The sequence below is a fragment of the Macaca fascicularis genome, chromosome 15 (genome assembly GCF_037993035.2).
Source record: "Macaca fascicularis isolate 582-1 chromosome 15, T2T-MFA8v1.1".
NCBI lineage: Eukaryota > Metazoa > Chordata > Mammalia > Primates > Cercopithecidae > Macaca > Macaca fascicularis.
Window position 1 is genome coordinate 20645012 of NC_088389.1, and position 23414 is coordinate 20668425.

Sequence of the window (23414 nt, forward strand, 5' to 3'; positions counted from 1 at the left end):
CAAAAAAAAAAAAAAAAGGATTTTGTTTCCATACAGAAACAGCTTTGTGTTATAGCAATTTAGATCCTGTGTCATTTTATTTTGTGTGTTTTTCTGAGTTCCTAAGGTCAGTCATATGTGCCCCCAGAAGGGAATGGAGAGGAATGAGGCAGAAGACTGGGACCCCCCTTCTCCGGTGCCCCAGGGATGGGCAGAGCTGTGCAGGAGCAGCACAGTGGGGAAAGCAGTCAGGGGAAGGGAGGGGCCCATCATCCCTTGAATCACATCAAGTGAAGCAAGCAACAGGATAAATTAGGCATAAAGATTTTATCTGTGAAAGAGACTAGGATACATGCCCAAGTGCAAAGTGTGAACCTAACTTGGATTATGTTTTTTTTTTTTTTTTAAGGAAAAGAAAGCTTTAAAGACGTTCTTGGGAAAGTTGGAAAATTTGAAGATGGACTGGAATGTTAGATGATGATATGGGATTAATGTTAATATGATAGTTTTGTAGGGTTTAATCTTTATTCCTAGGAGAGGCAGGCTGAAGTCTGAGGGGTGAAGTAACACGATGCTTGCAACTTACTTTCAAATGGTATTTGAAAAAACATTACACATCATGTACACACACGGGCTCACACATATATACGATCCATTTGTAGAGAAGAGAGAGAGAAAGCAAATAGAATCTCCTACTTCCCCAAGATGTACCTGCTGAAAGGCAAACGTGGATCAGTTCCTGGAGACAATGAGGTAGAGTGGACGAAGCACAGGTTTTAGAATAGGGCAGTTCTGGGCTTAAGTTTCAGCTGTGCCACTCACTACCTGGTGACCTGCAGTAAGTTACTTAGCCTCAGTGAAATTCCGTTTCCTCATCTATAGAGGGGTCCACATCATAGGTTGCTATAAGGATTAAATGAGACATTGCCTTTGGTACCTAGGTCGGCGCAGGCGCACAGGCCCCTGGTAAATATCAGTCTCTTTCCCCAGTGTGCAAGGGGGAGCTGGCTGTGAATCATTTGCTGACACTGCCTCCCACCCAACCCTGTCTGCCCAGTCTTGGCCTTCACCGAGGCTCTCAGAGGACACACTACCTCGGGGGCGGCCCTCTGCATGCAATACATGACCACTGACCTGTGTCCCTACACCTCTGGGTGGGAAAGGCAAAACCCAAGCCCAGAGGAGGCCCAGGGCCACCAGGCAGAGGGAGAAGGCCCGGAGCCAGCACCAGCAAGAGCAGATAATGCTGCCCAAGCCTGAATCAAACATGTGGAAAGAAGGGGCCATGGGGCAGGTTGAGGCAGAAGTTACCTGGTGGTGAGCATTGTGGTCTACAATCCAGTCATTTTTTTTTTGCCCATCCCAGTCACGCACCCACAGTCCATGAAGCAGTACACCCTGCACACCTCTCTTTCAACCCCTGTTGTTTCCAAAGCATATTTCTCCTTTTCCATTGCCCCTGTTTCTTCCCCTCTCATCCATGTCTTTGTGTGAGAGAGCAGAGGTAGGGTTGTGATCTCCCCACTCTGCTCCCTCCAGCTTCTCCTGCTCTGATCCAGCCTCTGTGCCTGCTATAGGGTGACCGCGACACTACCCTCCCTTCAGTCCTGATAGGGTGGCTGTCTGGAGTTGTTTGGACTCATTTGCTGCCATGACCACAAGCAGTGTGGCCCCTAATTGGTGGTGCGTTTGTCAGGTCTCCCTGATGAGGGTGGCTGGCTAGGCCTGTCTTTCCACATGTACTCACCTTTTCAGAGCCCAGGCTAGCCCAGAGACAGCTTTCTGATGAAAGGTTAACAAGGCTGGGGTTTGCTCCTTTGAGCCAGACATACTCGATTTCAAGAAGAAAAACTTGCCAATCAAAAAAGAGAAATCAGATTCTGGAAATTCATAATGATTGAGCTGAACATTCAGAAGCTGTGTGATTAGGCATTCAGCGTGGCCTCCTCAGGTGGTATTCCTCTCGTTACAGAGAGCTGGAGAAGGCCAGAGAGCTCTGCAGTGAGGCCAGGGCTCCTGATGTGCCATGGAAGAATTGAGAAATGTCAGCAGCCGAGTGAAAATCCAGGTGCAAAATAGTAATTTGCTCTCTAAGCTACACCACCTCTGTTCAGCCCAAGTTTAGGTTGGCTGCAGAACGGCTAGGGACCAAGCTCAGTCCACCCCTCCAGACCTTCCAGATCATCCCTCCTTCTGGGACTTGAGCACTGTAAAGTCAGTTTAAGCATCCCATATGTGCAAGGTGTTGGGATGGCCTAAGAGCAGTATGGAAGGTCATGGAGATAAATTGCTCACCTCCCATCAAGCTCCACACTGAGACCTGGAGGGAATGGGTCTCTTGTTTCATCTCCAGGGACCATGCTAGGCCATTCCAGTAGATTAGCCTACTGAATCCCTCCAGCCAACCTGTAAGGGTCTCAGGTGGTATCCTCTCTTGCAGAGGAAGAGAGAGGCTCACAGAGAATGGGGCCTTAGTCAAGGTTACACAGGTCAGAATCAACAGGATTCAAAGCTACATTGTTTATTCTAAAGCTCGCGTTCTTGCCCAACTCTATGCTGAGAACATGGCAGTTTCCTGGGTTGTAGTGAGAGGGCCAGTGCAACCACCTGGGCAGGTGGCCCAAGATCCCAGAAGGGTGGACCACAAGTGAGACTGTTCGTGGTATCCTTACAGATCTCAGGCCCTCCTTAATGTTTGTGGGCCTCAGTTGGAACCAAGACAAGTAAGCTGGTATCCTGCACCTGGTGTAGGCTGTGTACATCAAACTCACCCCTAGACCCCAAAGGCATGTTGGATGATATTCTGGTGTGTGTGAGAGAGTAGAATGCAGGATAAAAGCTGGGCACGTGTGGGAGCTAGCACTGGAGGTACCAGAGGCCAGTCCAGTCCCACACCCACAATTACTTTGGCATCAACCTAATTTAGCTGTGTCTACATTCAGTTAGGGTACATGAGACATAAAACCTAAAAGAGAAATTGTTGGCTTATACTAGCTTCAGGTATGGCTTGGTATCCAATCATGTTCGTCAGACCCCAGTTTTTTGGTTTTTGTTTTTTGCTTTTGCTTTGTTTTGCTTGAGACAGGGCCTCACTCTGTCACCCAGGCTAGAGCGCAGTGGCATGATCTCGGCTCACTGCAGCCTCAACCTTCCAGGCTCAAGCCATCCTCCTGCCTCAGCCCCCCAAGTTGCTGGGACTGTACAGATGCACACCACCACACCTGGCTAATTTTTTTTCCTTCAACTTTTACTTTAAGTTCCAGGGTACACATGCAGGAGTGCAGGCTTGTTACATAGGTAAATGTGTGCCATGGTGGTTTGCTGCACAGATCAACCCATCACCTAGGTATGAAGCGCAGCATCCCTTAGCTGTTCTTCCTGATGCTCTGGTTCCCTTCACTGCCCCTCACTGACAGGCTCCAGTATGTGTTATTCCCCCAGTGTGTCCATGTGTTCTCATCATTCAGCTCCCACTTGTAAGTGAGAACATGCAGTGTTTGGTTTTCTACTCCTGCACTAGTTTACTGAGGATAATGGTTTCCAACTCCATCCATGTCCCTGAAGGACAAACGAGGACATGACCTCGTTTCTTTTTATGGCTGCGTAGTATTCCATGGTGTACATTTTCTTTTTTCAGTCTATCATTGGTGGGCATTTGGGTTGATTCCATGTCTTTGCTATTGTGAATAGTGCTACAGTGAACATACATATGCATGTATCTTTATAGTAGAATAATTGATATTCTTTGGGTATATAACCAGTAATGGATTGCTGGGTCAAATGGTATTTATGCTTTAGATCTTTATGGAATCACCACACTGTCTTCCACAATAGTTGAAATAATTTACACTCCCACCAACCATATAAAAGCATTCCTTTTTCCCTACAACCTCTCCAGCATCTGTTGTTTCTTGACTTTTTAATAATCACCATTCTGGCTGATGTGAGATGGTATCTCATTGTGGTTTTGATTTGCATTTCTCTAATGAGTAGTGATGTTGAACTTTTTTTCATATGTTCATTGGCCACATGAATGTCTTCTTTTGAGAAGTGTCTGTTCATGTCCTTTGTCCACTTTTTAATAGAATTTTTTTCTTCTTGTAAATTTGTTCAGTTTCCTTGTAGATGCTGGACATTAGGCCTTTGTCACTGGATCGATTGCAAAAATTTTCTCCCATTCTGTAGGTTGTCTGTTCGCTCTGATGATAATTTATTTTGCTGTACAGAAGCTCTTTAACTAGATCCCATTTGTCAATTTTTGCTTTTGTTGCAATTGCTTTTGGCATTTTCGTAATGAAATTTTTGCCTATACCTATGTCCTGAATGGTATTGCCCAGATTTTCTTTTAGGACTTTTATAGTTTTGCATTATACAATTAAGTCTTTAATCCATCTTGAGTTAATTTTTGTATACGGTGTAAGGAAGGGGTCTACTTCCAATTTTCTGCATGTGGGTAGCCACTTCTCCCAGCACCATTTGTTAAATAGGGAATCCTTTCCCCATTGCTTTTTGGTTTTTTGTTTGTGTGTTTGTTGGTTTGAGACAGAGCCTTGCTCTGTCACCCAGGCTCGGGGGCAGTGGTGCAATCTCGGCTCACTGCAACCTCCACCTCCCAGGTTCAAGCGATTCTCATGCCTCAGCCTCCCAAGTATTGGATTATAGGTGTGTGCCACCATACCCAGCTAATTTTTGTATTTTTTAGTAGAGATGGGGTTCCACCATGTTAGCCAGGCTGGTCTTGAACTCCCAGCCTCAAATAGTCTACCCTCCCAGCCTCCAAAACTGCTGGGACTACAGGCACAAGCCACTGTGCCTGGCCCCTATTGCTTGTTTTTGTCAGGTTTGTTGAAGATCAGATGGTTGTACATGTGCAGTTTTATTTCTGAGTTTTATATTCTGTTCCATTGGTCTATATCTGTTTTTGTATAAGTACCATGCTGTTTTGGTTACTGTAAACTTGTAGTATAGTTTGAAGTCAAGTAGCATGATGCCTCCAGCTTTGTTCTTTTTGCTTAGGATTGTCTTGGCTATTTGGGCTCTTTTTTGGTTCTATATGAATTTTTAAATAGTTTTTTCTAATTCTGTGAAGAATGTCAATGGTAGTTTAATGGAAATAGCATTGAATCTATAAATTACTTTGGGCAGTATGGCCATTTTCATGATATTGATTCTACCCATGAGCATGGAATGTTTTTCCATTTGCTTGTGTCCCCTCTTGTTTCCTTGAGCAGTGGTTTGTAGTTCTCCTTGAAGAGGTCCTTCACTTCCCTTGATAGCTGTCTTCCTATGTATTTTATTCGTTTGTAGCAATTGTAAATGGGAGTTCATTCATGATTTGGTTCTCTGCTTTGTGTATAGGAATGCTTGCTATTTTTGCACATTGATTTTGATCCTGAGACTTTGCTGAAGTTGCTTATCAGCTTAAGAAGCTTTTGGGCTGAGACTATTGGGTTTTCTATATATAGGATCATGTCATCTGCAAACAAAGATAATTTGACTTCCTGTCTTTCTATTTGAATACTCTTTATTTCTTTCTCTTGCCTGATTGCCCTGGCCAGAACTTCCAATACTATGTTGAATGGGAGTGGTGAGAGTGGGCATCCTTGTCTTGTGATGCTTTTCAAGGGGCATGTTTCCAGTGTTTGCCCATTCAGCGTGATATTGGCTGTGGGTGTGTCATATATAGCTCTTATTATTTTGAGGTATCTTTTTCAATACCTAGTTTATTGGGAGTTTTTAATATGAAGGAATATTGAACTTCATCAAATCTCTTTTCTGCGTCTATTGAGATAATCATGTGGTTTTTGTCTTTAGTTCTGTTTATGTGATGAATTACATTTATCAATTTGTGTATGTTGAACCACCCTTGCTTCCTGGGGATGAAGCCAACTTGATCGTGCTGGACAAGTTTTTGATGTGCTGCTAGATTCAGTTTAACCTGGTTAATTTTTGTATTTTTTTATAAAGACAGGGTTTCGCCATATTGCCCAGGCTGGTCTCGAACTCCTGAGCTCAAGCGATCCTCCCACCTCAGCCTCCCAAAGTGGGATTACAGGTGTGAGCCACGGCGCTCAGCCTAGACCCCTTTTTTTTTTTTTTTTTTTTTTTTGCTTCGTTTATTGGCCTTGCCTCTTTTGCTATGACCATTATCAGGCAGGCTTTCCCCTCCTGGTGGCAAGATGCCTGCAATCCTTCCAGGTGCAAGACCAACAGGAAAGTGACTGTCACATCCTAGTAACTCCCATGCAAGGCATGGCATTGACTCCCTGGGCTGACTTTGATTATATGCCCATCGGAACCAATTACTGAGGCCAAGGGTTTTTTGTGTGCCACAGGTAGGGCCCCTCCTGAAGCACATACCTAAGGGGTCATTCCTGAAAAGGAAATTGGGGCCATTATCAAAAGAAGGGAGAGAAGATCAAGTTGACAATGTGTGCAGAAGCCAAACAGGAGACACTGTCTCAGCTCTTTGTCCACATGTCTCACAGCAGAGAATGGTTCATACCCAGAGCTGTGGGGATCCTAAAACCAAGAGAGCTGCAAGGCTGAGAGTCAAGGTCAGACATTAATCAGGGCACCAGATAGAGGAGGGACAGAAGAGAAATGGCAGGTTAGCGCATGGCAGACCAGGGAGGTAGGAGGCAGGGTATAGGGATGGGCACAGCTGTCTGCAGTTGCCTGTGATAGCTCCTGGAGACTCAAGTGTGACCAAGTCCACTGCAATCCCGGGGCTAGGAGAGGAAAAGGGTAGAAGCTAAGAACCTAGGTCATTCGTTCAGCAAATCATCACTGATGCCTACTCTGTGCCACATCTGTGAAAACAGAGATGGCAGTGACACGGTTCCTGACTTCAGGGGTCTAACATTCTTGTGGTGAGTGGTTCGACTTAATTCTGATGGACAGAATCCATCTGGTAAGTTTGAAAGGCCCAGATTTGTGCTTGTGTGATCATGCCATAAGGCATCTCTAAGTGCCCTTTTTGTTTGTTCTAAACTTCAACAAGTTTGGTCCTCAGGGTGGTCTCCCCACCAGCATTCTCATGAGGTGCGCATCAGCTCCTCACGGCCAGCTTGCGGGAGATCACTGGGAAATAGATGGAATGTTTTGTTAACACCCTTGCTTTTTATCTGCTTCAAGGACTAGGCAGAGAGCTTGTCTTTCTAAGATGGGAGTGAGCATCTTCTTCAGGCTGCATCTGAGACGCATGGGGAGGGTTCCAAACCAGAGAAACTAAACACGGTGGCTGTTCCAGGCTGCTCTGCGATGAGGTGGCAGCTGGTTTCATGCGAAGGGTCTGCCCCTGGTCCAGGCAGTCCCCACTTGCTTTCCCCAGCCAGTTGCAGTGGGCATTTCTCACCTTTTAAATCCTTTCTTTGGCACAAGTTATGGTCTCCAGAAAAGCTCAACTAAAATACACAAAGAGGAACAGAAACTAGACTGGCTGCAGCATGGCTGACTGATTGAAGTGTAGAGTCCAGCCAGAGAGGGAGGTCTGAGCTGAGCTTTGCACCTAGGACCTGTGTTTGGTCCTCCCTTCCCTTAGATGGAGCTCATCCCTGGCTCTGTTCTGCCTCTAACTCCACTCCCTTAGGAGCCACGAGGCGCTTTACCTGTGGTTTCTAGCACCACCTTTGTTCTGGGAGCTCCAGGCTTCTGTTTCTACTCATTCCTCTTTCACAAGCTTCAGCTACTGGAATGTCTTAGTCAGACTTCCCAAACCAGCTGCATCCCAGTTCCACCAAGGTGTCAGCCCCTCTGCACCCGTACATTCCTCATATCCCTGGGGTCCTGTGTCTCTCTCCTCGACTGGTCCATGAGGCACAGTGGCCATCAGAAAGCACCAGCACATAGTTGATATAGGCAGGCCCTGCGGCCTCCTGAATGTGGGCACCTCTCCAGGATTCTCTCCCTGACCACTGGTTTGCCTGTATGGTCAAGAGGACGTACCCAGCCTCCAGGACCCTCCCTGCCAGAAATCACTACCAGCCCTGCCAAGCCCGCCCTGACCACAGCTGGGCCTTTTAGACTGGAGCTCCCTGCCATCCTCCACTCCTGGCAGTTCCTGCCCACCCTGCAAGACTCTGCGAAGTGCCCGTGCCCTGGGCAGAGTCCCTCCTTCTTCTCTAGTCCCCAGCGCCTCATGTTTATTTGTTCACCAGCTCTTCATGGACATCTGCACTGGGGGACCCAGGGATGAACCAGCCCCTACCATCTCCACTGCCAGGACTGCTTTTCCTCTTCTGTTCCACCTGAACAGAAAATCCTCCTAACCCTTCAAGGCCCTGCTCAGGCACCGCCTTCCCTTGGCAAGCCGCTGACCCACCGACTTCTCCAAGCCCAGTCATTCCCTTGCTGCTCTGAGCCGGCACTGTCCCTATGCCGGCTTGCTGGGGGTGCATTTATACCCTGTCCCACAGAAAAGGACAGAATTGGCCTTCTCTGTATCCTTGGCACCCTCACAGGGCCTGGCACAGACGGGCTGCCCCATGAGAGTTTGGGGAGTGATCAAGTAGTGAGTGAGTGCAGTCAGGAAAGGCAGTGACGCAGGGAAGAGGCGAGGCCAGGTCCACTCACTCCTTGTGCCCTTGAATAGTCAGTCAGTTCAGCGGAGCAGGAGAAATCCAGCAAAAGGCAGTGGCTCTTGTTCTGCGGCGCCTGCCCGCGCTTTAGAATCCCCGCATGTGGCGCCGGGTTGTGAGAGACGGGATCCTGAGTCCCCCGAGGCTCCACCGTCAGCGGTGTGACAGCGGGGCTTCTCTGCCAAAGGACTGGCCAGAGCCTACACACAGCATTTCTTTAAAGGTCTGTGTCAGAGCTGCTGAGAATCCAGCTCCCTGCCGGGGAGATATTGAGCCCAACAGGACAAGAGCAGGAAATCTGATTCAGCGAGACCAGAGGAGACATTTCTCAGATTAGAATTCTCTGTGCCAAAGGTGGGGAGTTTATCACAGCAGGGAAGGGGAAATAAAACATAAAATATTGAAAATAAATTATATCCCACAAGCAAGATCCTCCGAGAGAGTCAGCTCTGTGTCTGTGGCTGTGCGGGGAGTCCCCGCCCCATGGCCACGGGAGTGCTATGCCAGAGGCTGCTTGTTGCACATCCACCATCAGTCCCTAACCCTGGCAGAGCCAAGTAGTGCCTGCAGGCTAAGGAAATTATTAACCTGGCCATGCCCAGAGGAAGGGATGGCAAGGACTAACCAAGACATGGAGAGTAAAAAGGGGTTGGGTAGACTGAGGGGTGTTCATTTACAATGTAGACCTCCCATGTCTCAGCCAAGCCCCTTCACAAGCTTTGTCTCACTTAATCTTCTCAACTGCCCTCTAAGACTGATGCAGTTATGATGATCCCCAGACAGCTAATGCTCAGAGAGGTTAAGCACTTTGCCCAAGGTCACACAGTAAGTGGCAGAGCAAGAATTCAAATCCAGGCCTATCTGATACTGGAACCTGGGCTCTCCCACCCTTCTCAGGGGTGGGGGAGCTTGAATTTTATCCCATAGGTGCCTAGGAGCCAATGAGGGTTGTATTCAGAGAAATAGCAGCTGGGAACATGTATGCTGGGCCACTGTGGAAAGGGATGGAAGTAGTTGAGGCAGAGAGACCACTGATGATCCCATGGACATTGCTCAGGCCAGGGCTGGTGGGAGCCCCATCTGGGACACTGCTTATGGGGGTGAAGATGAGAAAATGATCCGAGAGACATTTAGGAGACCCAAAGGACAGAACTTGGCAGGCAGCCGGATGTCCTGCGTGGGAACTGTTGAAGTTGATCATAGAACAGCACGGGGCTGGACACAGGCTATGTTCCTCTTCATCCAGCCAGCACGCTCCAATGAGGCTTGAAGTGCAGTCCATGAGGAAGGGATGTCCCTTGGGGTGTGCAGGATTGATGGACACCTCCCTCAGCAACCCAAGAGTAGAAGTTTCTGCTCAGGGGCAGAATAGCCTGCTTGGAGGAAAGAGGGTACAACTCCCCCGACCTTCACTGTCCTTGCATTTTCCCTGGGGCTGTCTACCAACCACCTTCCTTTTCATACTCCCAGGGTGCTGTAAGCACCAGGATACCCGTAACTTACTCCACCCCCTCTCCCCAGCCTAGGGTGTGGAATGTTATGGCTGCTTCCCTGCAGGTTGCCAGCTCTTCAGCCCCCAGGTCATTTCCACCAAGGATGATGTACAGTATTATGCTAAACCAACTTTATGGGCAGCCCCTTAAAATGCAGGCCTGTACCTATGATGGATGGAGCACATCCAGTTGTTTAGCCAACCACTTACAGTTTGTTGCAAACTTGCAAGAACCACACATGGGCCTCTTGTTAGGCCTGTTACGCCAAGGACCCCATAAATAAATAGTAGCGTGTATCTTGGTGCATCAGGACTGGAGTATGGAAATAGAGGTACTGTATAAATAATGCATATTTACAAAATAAATATATCCTATACATGAGTGTGTGCAGCCATAACCAAAGCATCTAGCTTAACAACCACAGAAAGCTTTGAGGGTCTGCCAAGTGATCGGCTCCCATCCATCAGTGTGCACCAGCATTAGAAATGACCGCCGAAGGGAGGGGGTCCTCCTGCACGCTGACCTTGAGGCCTTTGCATTGAGGCAAGTGGTGAGATTGCAGGTGGGCACCCTGACACACAGCTTTTCTGCCAAGGTGTGAAACCTACCGCAGCCATGTGTTCCTGCAGATGTCTTAAGGTCTACCGCCAAGCAGAAGGCTGATTAGCGCCAAGTTGCAGGACGTAATGGGTTGCACCTACAGGAAGAGGGCTGGCTGGGGGAAGAAGAGATTTCCTAATTATGCAGATTCACTTAGGCTTGCAAAAGGAGCTGGTGAGTTGCCTTTCCAGGGGACTCTTACCGGAGCCCTGTAACTTTCAGCCATTCACCCTGAAGGCAGGGCCAAGCTTTTGGGAAGTCGGTGCCCCGTCTCTGCCGCCCCTTTTTGAGCTCTGAACCCCACCGGGCATCCGGCTCTAGCATCTGGAGCTCGGAAGAAACAGCTGACAGAATGGCCGCTGGAGTGGGCGCCCCTCCCCTCGGTTGTAATGGCACAATGCTGGATTTCAGTATTTTAAATGAAAAATATATGCAGTTAGCTGTGCGCTGACAATGTCCTTGAGGATTTGACAGTGAGATTTTCCAGCAGTTGGTCTTCGTTAGGATCCTGGCGGTGTTTAATAAGGCAGTCGAACTGCTGGCACCTTGGGTTCCTGTTTGTTCTCCGAGGGCTCAGGGGCTGCTGCGGTAAGCACATCGACCAGAGCTGATCATTACAAGGGCGTACGCCACCATGAATAAAAATGTCACACGTTTTCCCATCTCACAGCGGTACAAAATGTCAGTCCTGTCAAACACACATTGCAGGGAGCTGTGTGCAGTCCGTACAAATTGGAGAGCCGCATATTCCCCCAGCCTTCTGATATTCTTCATTTGAAGCTGAAGAAAAACAGTTGTTAACCTATTAGCTAGGATTTTAAACTCTGTTGAGGCGGTGGATGGGTAGACTTTGACACAGATAGAAATGTATTCCAAGGTCCAGGAATTTTAAAACCAGGTTCTCCGTCCATTTGTTCTGAGGGAAGGAAAAAAAAAAAACCTTCTGTCTGGTGAACCTGACTATCTTTAACTGACACACTAGGGAAATTTTGGGATATTTCATATCTAAGCTTCCCATTGCTTCCACGTTTGCATTCCACTCGAAAAGTCTATTGCTTTGGGGGATGGCCCTGGGGCTCAACCCGTTAGGCTAGGAAACCTGTAGGTAGAGAATTTTTCCTGATCAGAAGCATGCCAGTAATATTGCCAGTCTTGCAGACAGAGTAACTCCAATGATGGGGACAATGACTGGCGGGTCTGGCATTATTCAGATGCTGGGTGATGGCTTCACTGATAATTTGATGCTAGTTCCCCACTCCTGGGCAGCCATTTACTTTAACTTGACCACGTGCCAGGCCTTGTGCCAGGAGCCAGATGTGAACCCTCAAGGACTCGCCTTCTTAGGGGAAGGACAGAGGTAGGAGTGCCCAACTTTGTGAGCCAGGAAGAGAGAGAGGACTTTTGGGGGAAGGGAACAGAGTCGTGAGGGATGCAGGAATCCATCACGTGGTGAGGGAGGGAAGGGCTTGTAGGACCAGCACGTGTGCTGTGAAGGGCCGTGGCCCGTGAGGGGCTGGCTGGAAAGACGGAGCTGCTTATGGTGGGGTTTCTGCGGGGAAGGGCTGGGTCTTGAATGGCCTGCTAGGGACAGGGATGTGAGCAGCTCCCCTGGGCTGCCAGTGGCAGGGAGAACAGTTGGAGGCTCGTGGTGACCTGACCGAGGAGTCCCGGACTCCCTTTCTAGAGGGTGCTGTGCGCTCGTCTCTGAACCTCTGCAAAATCAGGAGACTGCTTCTAATTTCCTAGTTGCATCCTGTTGGGGTAGACATCATTCCAGAGATGATAAATTAGCCGGGTTTTGCTGAGCTGGCCCTGGCCCTTAAATGTACTGAGCAAATTCTCACCGAGTAGGGACACAGGCCTGGTGAAATGCAGGCGGCTACAAAGACAAACCCTTCTGTGCGGTCAGAACAGACTCAGCAGGACAAAAGTCTCAAAGGATGTCAGAGGGAGGACTTTCCAGGGAGAGAGAGGAGCCCCCTCGACCCGAGGAGGTATGTTTTAACATCTTCCTTCTGCTGTTGTATGTCGGGTCTCCTGGGAGGAGCGCGGGCTTCTTTGGAGTCAGGCATACTTGGACTTGGATCCTGGCTCCGCCACCAGTTAGCTGTCAGGCCTGGCCTGGGCAAGTAACTGAGTGACATGGCCTCAGTTTCTTCATCTTTCACCTTCTTGGAGGGTTACTGAGATCAATAGAGACCTCGCATGTAGATCTCCCAGCACGGGGCCTGGTACATAGCAAGTGCCAGAAAATAGTAGCCCCAGGGAGGAGATCATCTCCCCTAACATCTGGAAGCCCCTCCTCTAATGTCACCTTGTGTCCCCCTCCTCCTGGGAATGTCACCCAGGCACCCTAGATGCATCCCAGCAGCAAGGCGCCTGCCTCCTGGTTCTGTCTGGGCAAAGAATGGCATATGTCAGTGAGGTCCCTGCCCCTGCCCAGGCACCAGCCGCATCTGGTGCCCGACCTCCGGCCGCCAATGGGATGCCACCTATTCAGACTGTGCACCTGCACCCGACTAAAAACAAAGGGCTCCCCTCCCCCTGCCCCACTGCTGGCCCTCCTCCCTCCCCCGCCTCTGTCCCCCAAGCGGCTAGGGTCACCCGGCCCCCACACAGCCTTCCCTCACAGCTGCCTCGCTGCTTTTGTTCAGCATGTGAACTTCCCCGTCAGCCGAGCTCCTTGCACGGGAAGTAATCAGGGATCTTGACAAGGCTTCAAACCACAAATGCCACTACAAATTAACCAGCACCACTACAAAATACTACTCCTGTCAACATCGGGGAAGAATGCACTGCTCTTCAGGACCAGTCTGAGACGGCTTTCAGCTCAGCACTCACTCACGGCAAAGAGAGTGCCCGGACCCAGCCAGAGAGAGTCGTTGACAGGACTGGTGAGCCCCTGAATCGTGAGCGTGCCCTCTCCGGAGACCATCTCTGCCAGACCCCGTGGCAGGTGCTGCGGCTTTTCTTCCAGGACCCCCTTCAATCCTGAGCACCCCCTCATCTCCCTCGCAGGTGGTGCCTCTGGAGGGCAAGTCGTGGGGCACCCAGAAACCTCACTGTGGAGTCTGCCGTTCAGAGAGTGAAGCCCAGCCCCACCTCTGTGCGTCCTACCTATGTGCTGTGCCTTTGGGCAAGAGGCTTCCCTTTCCCTGTCTACAGAGCAGCAATCATAATAGAGCCTCTGTCTTGGAGTCGCAAGGACCTCTGGGATATCCTGAGTAATACCCACCCCTCTCATCCTCCCTTCCTTTCCCTAAAGAAACACGTCCTTGTTGCCCTGTGTGAGGGGACTCTCACCACGTGGAAACTTCTTCCTCAGCGTGACGTGCAAGTCCTTCCTGTACAGCATCTTGCAAGGAACATCCCTCTAGAGTGACAGCTTGTTATCTCTGCAAATGCTTCAGGCCTCAGGATCCCCACATCTCCTCTGGGTGCCCCGCTGAGTGGCTCAGGCAAGGAGCACGCTGTACGCTACATGACACAGGGGGCTGGTCTTCTCCAGCTGCCCTGGCTGAAGCTCTGAAGCGGAGGCAAGCATTTGATCCTCCCCAACAAGCAGCACAGCCCTCATCCAGGGTGGACGGAGAAGATCGGGGACAGCGATGGGAGCTGGGGGCTAGGTGAGAGCTGTGCCTGCGAGAGAGCTTGTTGGGCATCTCAAAGGAGACACTCCACAAAAATATCGCTTCAATGCACTCCTTTTTGGAGGCATATCAAAAGAAGCCCTCTTTTATTTCCATGCCTTGCATAATAGCAGATTTCCAGTCCCAAAGAGTAGAGGAGCCTTGCTCTCGGCCCAGAGGCCCTTTGTAAAGCTACAGAAAGCTTTGTCTTCCCCTCCCAACTGGGTCTGTTTCATGCATAGGTCAGAGCATTGATGTGGCTACTAGCCAGGAAAATTAACCAGGTGAACACTCTCCTCGTTAAACAGCCACAGAGTTTAATTGTGAATTTGTTCTCTTCCCCCTCTCCATTCCTGGCCATGTATTTGACTGGGGCATGTGCCTGGGACAAACTGAGAAATGGCAGGGCCTATCCAGCTTCCCCCTCTGGGGCCAGGCCTCCTTCATTTGAGGCAGGTAGGTGCCTGGCAGGGAAGGGAGAATTCAGAGTACACATTGCATGCAGAGGATCTGAGACCCCCTTTGGGGCCAGCTTCAGAGGCTAGCTCTGTCATGGACCAGCTGCCATCAGTCACACCCCACCTTCTTGGCCTCCCCTCCCCAGCCACCCCAATCTTTACATGCACAGTCCTCAGCCTTTAGTGAACCTCGTTGGTCCCTGTGACCTCCAGCTTCTGTTCACTTCTGCCTCCTTACCTGTACCACTCCCCGGTTGGGGTCTGGCCTGTCTCCCACCAACTTTGATATTTCACCTTCTATGTGGCCCTGTTATCCCAGCAGTGAAGTGGGGACACTCATTCTGACGGCACAAGGATGTTGAAGGGATGGTCCCAGATGTCCCCTTTACTGGGGACTGAGTGAATCCATGAGTCCATTCCTAAACAGCTTCCTGCCCTCTGCCCCATACACAAACATCGTAGCACCCCTGCCCCAGCCCATAATTAACTCAGGATGAGCTCACTGGCCCTCTTCTCAGGGCCTGTCATCCACCTGCTCCGGGCAACCCTGGGCAAGTGCTTGCTTGCCCTCATCTGTGAAATGGGTAGCAGCCCTCATTCCCCGCAGAGGAGCCTTGTACTGGTGAGTGTGCAGCAGCTGCTCAGGCCCTGGAAGCACCAGCAGCAGGAAGTGCCTTGGCTCTGCCCACAGCACAAGCAGGCTGGCTCCCAGGCAGCAGGGACACCGCCTCCCCTCCCCTACACACTGCGCTCTCTGCCCCCAAGTCACCACCTGGCAGTCAAGCATTTTCTACCCTGCAGCCCCGTGCAGGGCGCCCACTCATCCATGCCACCCAGGTAATTAAGTTGATATTCCAACACGCCTTCCCCTCCTGACCTTTTGGAAACAATGTGTTTTGCTGCATCAACAAATTAACTGCAAATCAGATGCTGTCCTCATAAATGCCGGTTTCATATCCAATGAGCATACTCACCTGGCCCACACGGCTGACAGATAGAGATGCCAAGGGCCAGGCAGAGACCAACAAAGGCCAAAGAGGTCCCCTTTTCTCAGGGACTTCTGTGTCAATCACACCTTCGGTCTTACCCTCTCTTGTGTTCATATCTCCCAGCAGTGGTGTGGCCAGTGCGGGTGGGTTGACAATATGGAGGCCTGGGCAGGCTCCTGTGATTGGAGGGGAGTATCTGTTCTTAGAAGCCCACACATCCTCCTCCAATGCATTTTCTATACCAAGGGCGTCAAGGTTTTTCTTATTGTGTCTGATTATATCCCTCCCACGGAGCTCAGAAGAAAATCCGCACTTCTCAGCCTGACATTCAAGGCCCTCTTTTTATCTGACCTCCCCCAGCCCCTCCCAGGTCCTGGCCTGCCCTGTCCTCATATTCAGCCCCACTCTTGTCTGATTGGACCACTGTGGTTCCCCTGTCCCCACACTCCCTACCACCTCCAATCCGTGTCAGAGACCTTCCTCTGCACCCCCTGCACGACAGCGCCCTCTACCAGAGTCTTGTTCAGACACGTGCCCCTGTGCCTGGGACGCCACGCACTGTTTGTTGAATGAATAGACAAATGAATCACATGCCTCCTTTGGAAAGCACCACAAAAAGATTCTTAAATAAGGAAAGAAGGAGAAGGTGTCAGTTACTCTGTCATCCGCCTTTTCTCTGAGGCACAGATCTCTAACAACAGATTCTAACTTCAGAAGGAACAAGGATTAGAAAAACCATGTCAGAAAGGATTCCAGGTGACTTTGGAAATTTTAGTTGACAAGGATAGCACAATGGGCTAAGAATACCTGCTTGTTTTAGTTTTCGCTACTAGCTGTGTGACCTCATACTAGTCCCTTAACCTCTCTGGGCCTCCTGTTTCTTGTCTCTGTAACAGGGAAATAATCCTTCTCTAACTTGCCTCACCAGGGACTGTGAGGTTCAAAAGAAAGTGGAGAAGTTAAAATGCTTTGAAAGGAAAACACATCATATAAATAGAAGAGATTATGAAAATCCAGTCTCCTTCAACAGAACCTTGCTGATAGCACACAACTTTGGAAAACCAGCGTCCTCACATCCATAGGACTTTGCTGGAAAGAGCTGTGGGTCCCATGGGGAGATGGAAGATGGAGTGGTCCCATTTCATCCTCAGGATATCAAAACCGAACCTCGCGTTGTGGCTGTAACTGTGCTCTCATCCTCATGCCAGGGTTTGTAACCTGGGAATCTTGCCATTTTACGGAAGAGTTCACTGAGACTTAAGACAGGTTAAATCACTCGCCTAAGTTGCAGAGCCAATATTGAAGTCAGCTAGAAAATGACAGAACCAACTCGTGAACCTGCGTATTTCTAACCCAAAGTCTATGTCTTGGGGTTTACCCCACCAATATTTCTTTCACTTTAAGATATTTTCCCATCATGTAGGTCAAATCCCACCAAACTCTGCAGTCCTTGAGGACAAGGACTGTGTCTTATTCTCTGAATCCCCCTCGTCCTGGCTCCCAAATGGTTGTCATAAACCCACATAGGAGGGATCCTTCCACTCTGGGACAGTCCATCTGCTTCCCCTCCAGAAGTGTTTGTCAGGCAGGCAGGCACTTTGCGTTGACCAAACCTCCAGCCTTCTCCCCGCTTCACCGGCCCTCTCACCCCTCCTACCCTGGCCCAGCTCGGGAAGTGCCGGAGGAACTGTCGAACTGAACTCTTCTTAGGAAAAGATCGCCAAAGGTCCAGTCTTTTTGAACTAACTTAAGAAACAGCAGTCTGTGTAGCCACATTTCAACCCGGCCAGGGGACAGAGGATCACATATAATGTGATCTCAATGCAAAGATGCCCAGACCGCTTTGATTCTCTGCTGCGTCTACTTTAAAGCTCTTCCGGTTTTACCTTCCTTTCCTTCGGCGGTGGAAAGAGCGCTCAAGTGGTCAGCGGTCAAGAGGCCTTCCCGATGACAGTCAGCACTCCCAGCTCTGCCCATTACCAGCTGGGGGTGTTGAGCAGATCGCTTTACCTCCCTCCAATCTGTTCCCTTTTCCATGGCCACTAGGGACACTTAGCGAGACCAGGAGCGCCAGGGTGAAAGAGGAGCAGGCTCAGGGGCCCAGCCCTGGGCTATGGGCCGGGGACGCGGAGAACCAGAGTGGAGTCAGGTGGAAGAGGAACCGCTCCAGCCTCAGAATAACTTTCCCTGAGTCCTGGCCAGCTCTGCCGTCTTCTCGGGCCTCACACCACACTGTTGTAGTCCCTACATTCAGCTAGTGCTGGCTTCAGCTTCCAGAGCACCAGGGCCACTCTCTGGAAGACGGCATGCTTTTCTGAGTTGATCCTTTCCTAGCTCATCTCCTTACCCCTTCTTCCCACCCAAATCACTACCACTCACCTCCTCCGGCGTTTAATGGCCTCCAGAGTACTCGTCCCCCATCTGTGTCCCCAGCTGGGGACACCCCAGCTTATTTGGGAAACTGCAACCACCATGGCCAATGGCCCCGCCACGCCCTGTCTGGGAAGCAGAGGCCTCCCCCGGCAGCGTGTCCACTGTGCCCCTGGCCCTGCGTGAAGTGCCATCAGATGCCCCACATCCCTGCAGCAGGGCCCTCGTGACTGTGCTCACAGATGAGGACACTGAGACCCAGGGAAGTCACTTGCTTGCCAAAGTCACTCAGCAAACCAGCTAGGCCTGGAGCCCCTGCAGTGGGAGCAGGAGGGCCCTGCACACATCACATGTTCTAGTGTCCGAAATCTGAGACTGCCTCCCATGAGATTACTGTCTAATCCACTGGTGACAGTCCAGCTGCTCACCTGTCCCCAGCCTCAGCTCTGGTCCCCAGGGCCTGCACACTCCTGGCAGGGCATCCTGATAATTAGTGCAGCCCTCCCCTTCTCCCTCCCCCCAGCCCCAGGGTGGGTGGGGGGGTCTTTAATGCATAGCCCCTGGGAGTTCACCCTTCTCTTCCTGGTGGCCACCCCATAGGAGGTGTCCCCGTCCTATGCTCCAGCATCAGAACAAGCCCAGGATCCGTGAGTGCAGCCCCCTGTCCCTGTGCGTTTCCTCTGGTGATAGGATCCCTTCGTGCCACCAACCCACAGGGAAAACTCCCCGAGTGTCAGAAGCGGCAGCGTGGCTTCCTGTTCTTGGTTGCCGTGGTTGGGTTTTATCTGTCTGGGTGCGCCAGGACATCTGTACCACATTACTCTTTCTTGGCATCATTACACCCCCGCCTGGCTGACTCTGCTAACTTCTAGGATGGGTGTGGTCAAGAGGCTGCCTTCTTCCCACCATTTATCAATTCAGTTGCAAAAGAACCAGCACTTCCTGATGACAAGCAAAAGAAAATAAGTTAATAAGAATCTGGAGAATGGACATTTGGTGTGTTTTTACATGTGCCAGGAAGTTTAAGCCAAAAATAATTTGCTGAGCACCTTTTAGGTATCAAGTAGTCTACTAGACCCTGTGGTAAACAGAGCAGTGAGTGAGCTGATAGACAGCCGACGTGCTGTGGATGTTGAGGCGGGGTTTCACCAGAGATGAGATTGCCGAGGTGGCTGGTGGAGCCCTGAATCTGGAGGGCTTTGAACGCTTCAGACAGCATTTGCCAGGGGATATTCATGGGTGTTATAGGGAAAGCAAGTCTATGTTCAAATAAAGTTGCGAAATAGGACTTTTTGAAAAAGAGTTAATAGGTTTTTGCCTGGTTTGGGTGGGTGTTTTTCTTGCAAGACTCGCCAGCCTTTGCTATGCTAACAGGCATTGTGAATCCCCGAAAGGAGCAAGACAGAAGACAGCGTTTCTCAGATTTGCCTGACTGAGGAACCTCCTTTTTTCCCTTCATACAATGCATCTCCCAGGATGGCGTTTCTCAGCAGACACCCTGTGAGATGCCGGCCTTCCGCTGAGATGATTTCAGCTGCCAAGTGCCAAGATTGGGTGGGCATTTTTTTTTAAGTACACTCTGGAAACAAATGTAGGCGATGGACTGGGAGGGGGAGAGGCTGGAGGCAGGGAAACCTGCTGATGGGAATGGTTGCTAATGTCTGTTGGCGGCACTGTGCAAAGAACCTGACGTCCATCATCTCGTTGAATCTTCCTAACAGCGCACTCAGGTAGGCGGTGCTGTTACCTGCACTTCACAGATGAGGACAGTAAGGCTTGGAATGGTCAAATCGTGGGCCTGGAGTAACCCAGGGAGTAAATGGGAGGACTGGGGTTCTGTCTAAAACTGACCCCAGAGGCTGCCTCCTGAGCACTCTGCTGCACCGACACCCAGCAGGAATGGAAATAGCCCAGGCCAGAGGTGACAAGCAGTGAGGACAGTGGGGCGGGAGAAGATGGTTCCCCCGAAGTAGAAAGGCCAAGCATAAGAGAAGCAGTACTGGGGGGAGTGGTGTAGGAGAGCGGGGTGTCTACACAGAGGGTAGCAGCCTGTGCACCAGTGTGGGGGGCTGGGCTCCCCTCTCCCTGATCACCTCTTCCTCTTGATGAACAGTGTGAATCGAGGGGTGGGGGGCTGTTCCCCTTTACCCCACACACTTCCTGTAAGCCATGAAGGGGAAAAAGCGTGGCGACCTTGCCCATCCCTAGGCAGCACCCCCAACTCCCCGGTAGCCACCAGCTGAAGAAGGGTCACCAAGCGTGGGTTGGCCCTCATGCCCAGCTAATGGCATAGGATCTGGGAAGCCGCAGTGTCATTCTATCCCAACGTGTTCTCCATGTGCCACCAGGGAATCCTCCACCAAGTCCCTGGGCCCACTTTCCCCTCAGGCTGCCCCGACAAGTTCCGTGCAGGGCACCAGGGGCCCAGGGACAACTGGGACACAGTGGAACCCTCCACTAAGTCCCTGGGCCCTCTTTCCCCTTGAGCTACCCCGAGAGGTTCCATGCAGGGCACCAGGGACCCAGGGACAACTGGGACACAGGCCCTGCCCTCTAGGAGTAGTGGGGCAGGTTCAGAAAACAAGTTCTAAGGCAGATTTGAGATCTGAAGCGTCACTCCCACTCAGTAGAGCCCTATATCAGCGCTGTCCAAGGAAAACATAATGGGAGCTTCATACAGGAGACACATGTGGAATTCTGAATGTGAAACATAAGCAGATGAAATTGATTTTAGTATTATGAACCTAATATATCCAAAATATTATCATTTCAACATGTAATCAATCTAAAAGTTATTACTGAGGCGTCTGACATTCTTTCCTCGTGCTGAGTCTCTGAAGTCCAGTGTTTTGCATTTACAGCACATCTTTTTTTGTTTTGTTTTGTTTTGTTTTGAGACAGAGTCTCGCTCTGTCACCCAGGCTGGAGTGCAATGGCACGATCTCGGCTCACTGCAACCTCCGCCTTCCGGGTTCAAGCGATTCTTCCACCCCAGCCTCCCGAGTAGCTGGGATTACAGGCATGCACCATCATGCCCGGCTAATTTTTGTATTTTTGTATAGATGGGGTTGGCCAGGCTGGTCTTGAACTCCTCACCTCAGGTGGTCCGCCCGCCTCGGCCTCCCAAAGTGCTGGGATTTAGAGCACATCTTGACGTGGACCGGCCATGTGGGACATTGGCTCCTGTTTTGGCTGAGGCAAGTCTGGATTGTGTCCAGTTAGATGTATCTTTGTGATGTATCTTGTTAGATGTATCAGAAAGATACGTCTAACCTGAGTGACACATTCCGACCTGAGTGATGGAATGGGCAGAAAATAACCGGAAGCCTCCTGGGGATTGCTGTGGGTCCACGGCCTGGGTCTCGCGTGAATTTTCACTTTCCTTACTCTGCCTCCCTGTCTCCCACGCATGTGAGAGCATCAAGACAGGCAGGCTGTTGAAAGGACACTGCTGGGCTTTCAAGATAAAGGGTTTGAGCGGAGAGCTGAGAAGTCTGTGCTCTACCGGTTTTGATTCAAATCCTGATTTCAGAAGCCAATCATTTTGTACAAATTGTATTTGTTCATCAGACATTTGTTGAGCAGATTTTTTCCCCAAGTACCACAGAGCCTGCAGGCACAGGGATGAGCCCCCTTGGAGACGGACCTGTAAAAGGTTCCGTGGGCGCAGGGGTGAGGGACCACATAGCAGGAGGCACGAGGCAGCATCCGACCTGACGGGCTCTTGAAGGACAGGCACACGTTTGCCAGGCCAGTCTGGCTGGAGCAGCTCATTCCACCCGGAGGGCAGGCAGGAAACAAGGCATGGGTGAAGGCTGAGAAAGGTCTGTGTGGGGCACAGTGGGGTCATGGTCTTGGGGGACATGCAGTGCCAGCCCCGAGCCTTGAGCGGGCGCCCAAGGACAGGACAGGGCGTGAGAGGTGTGGAGAGGAGGTGGGCTGGCCCTATTGCACCTGGGAAGGGCCCCCAGCCTGTGTGGAGCATAGTGGAGGGCGGAGCTGGGGGCCCTGTTGGGAAATGATTGCAGTAACCAGGCTGGAAACAAGGCTAGAAGGAAAGAATGAGCAGGGGAGATGGCTTCAGAAGGTGGACAGTGGGGGTGAGGCGGGAGGCGTCGAGGATGGCCCTCTGGCTCTGGCTCTGGCTTGGGTGACTGGGTGCCTTCCCCCCGGCCGTGTGTAGAAATGCATTGAGCCTTCTCACTGCGTCCTGATGTTTTAAGTTTCCACTTTAATGCAGCTGCAGAGACTGCGTCCCACCCGACCGCCTCCCAAGATACAGCGCTCGAGGCCCGTGAGTAACCGGTGGTTCTGCCCTCCCCACCTAACACTGCCTGAGCCATTCTCCCCTCAGCCTGACTAAACCTCCAGAGTTTGGACCCTCCTGCCTGGCAAAAGAAAACTGGGAGTTGGGTTTTTCAGCTTCCCTCTCTGTGTGGCATGAACTTGAGCTTGCATTTTCTGGGCTTCTCTTGCTTTTTTGTGAATAAGTTTGGTGATTTGCAGATCAGAGCCATAGGTAGCAAGGGGGCCACTGTGTGGTGTGTGTGCTGTGTATGCATCCTTTGAGCAAGCCTCACAGGGTGAGCAAGGGGTTGAAAACCTTCCTCCATACCCCTGTTCCTCACAAAGGAAGCAGAAGTCCGGGGACAAGGGTCTCATTCCTGCCAGATCTGGGTCTGGAAATGCATTTGTACCTTCCCATGGGTAGAGGCTATGTCCAGAGAGTACAGAACCCGCTCATATGGAGACAGGTACCGCTCCCCTGCCAGGCCTTCCCTGGAGATCCACCTTCCCATGTAAAGTGCCAGGTGAGGGGAGTGGTGGTGCACGCCTCTAGTCCTAGCTACTCAGGAGGCTAAGATGGGAGGATCACTTGAGCCCAGGAGGTTGAGGCTACAGTGAGCTATGATTGTGTCACTGCACTCCAGCCTGGGTGACAGAGCAAGACCCTGTCTTTTTTTAAAAAAAAAAAAAAAAAAAAAAAAGCCAAGTAAGGATGGAGAAGCAGGACAACATGTGATAAAGCCACCGTCACCTGGGAATGGGGTGGGAGGTGAGAGAGATCTGTCCATGGAAAAAGATTGGGTCTGGGTCCCGTGTTAAGCATCAGTGGAGCCGTTTTCCATGGTAGGTCAGATTTCGGCCTTGCTGAGCCATGCGAACTTTGGCAGGTGCTTTGAAAGTGGGAAACCTTCCAGGACCTTTAGGTGAGGGCTGTTTACCAAGAGAAAAGTTTCTCCATCTACCATTCAGTGTGGCCACCACTCTGTGGCCAACCAGAGAGTACCCCACAACCCAGTGTCCTAGCCCTCTC

The 23414-nt window shown here is 50.7% G+C and overlaps 1 protein-coding gene across 17 annotated transcripts in view; it reads left to right on the forward strand.

Moving 5' to 3' along the window:
* The window catches only part of DENND1A (DENN domain containing 1A), a 545711-nt gene that overhangs the window by 492175 nt on the left and 30122 nt on the right, over window positions 1-23414 (forward strand). For 7 of the 17 annotated variants that reach the window (XM_045372599.2, XM_045372603.2, XM_065530101.1 and 4 more), the window contains one exon: window positions 22338-22391. The exons of the other annotated variants lie outside the window; for them this stretch is intronic. In XM_045372599.2, coding sequence (XP_045228534.2) covers window positions 22338-22391 — 54 coding nt within the window. The remainder of the gene's footprint in view (window positions 1-22337; window positions 22392-23414) is intronic. 17 annotated transcript variants of the gene reach the window in all.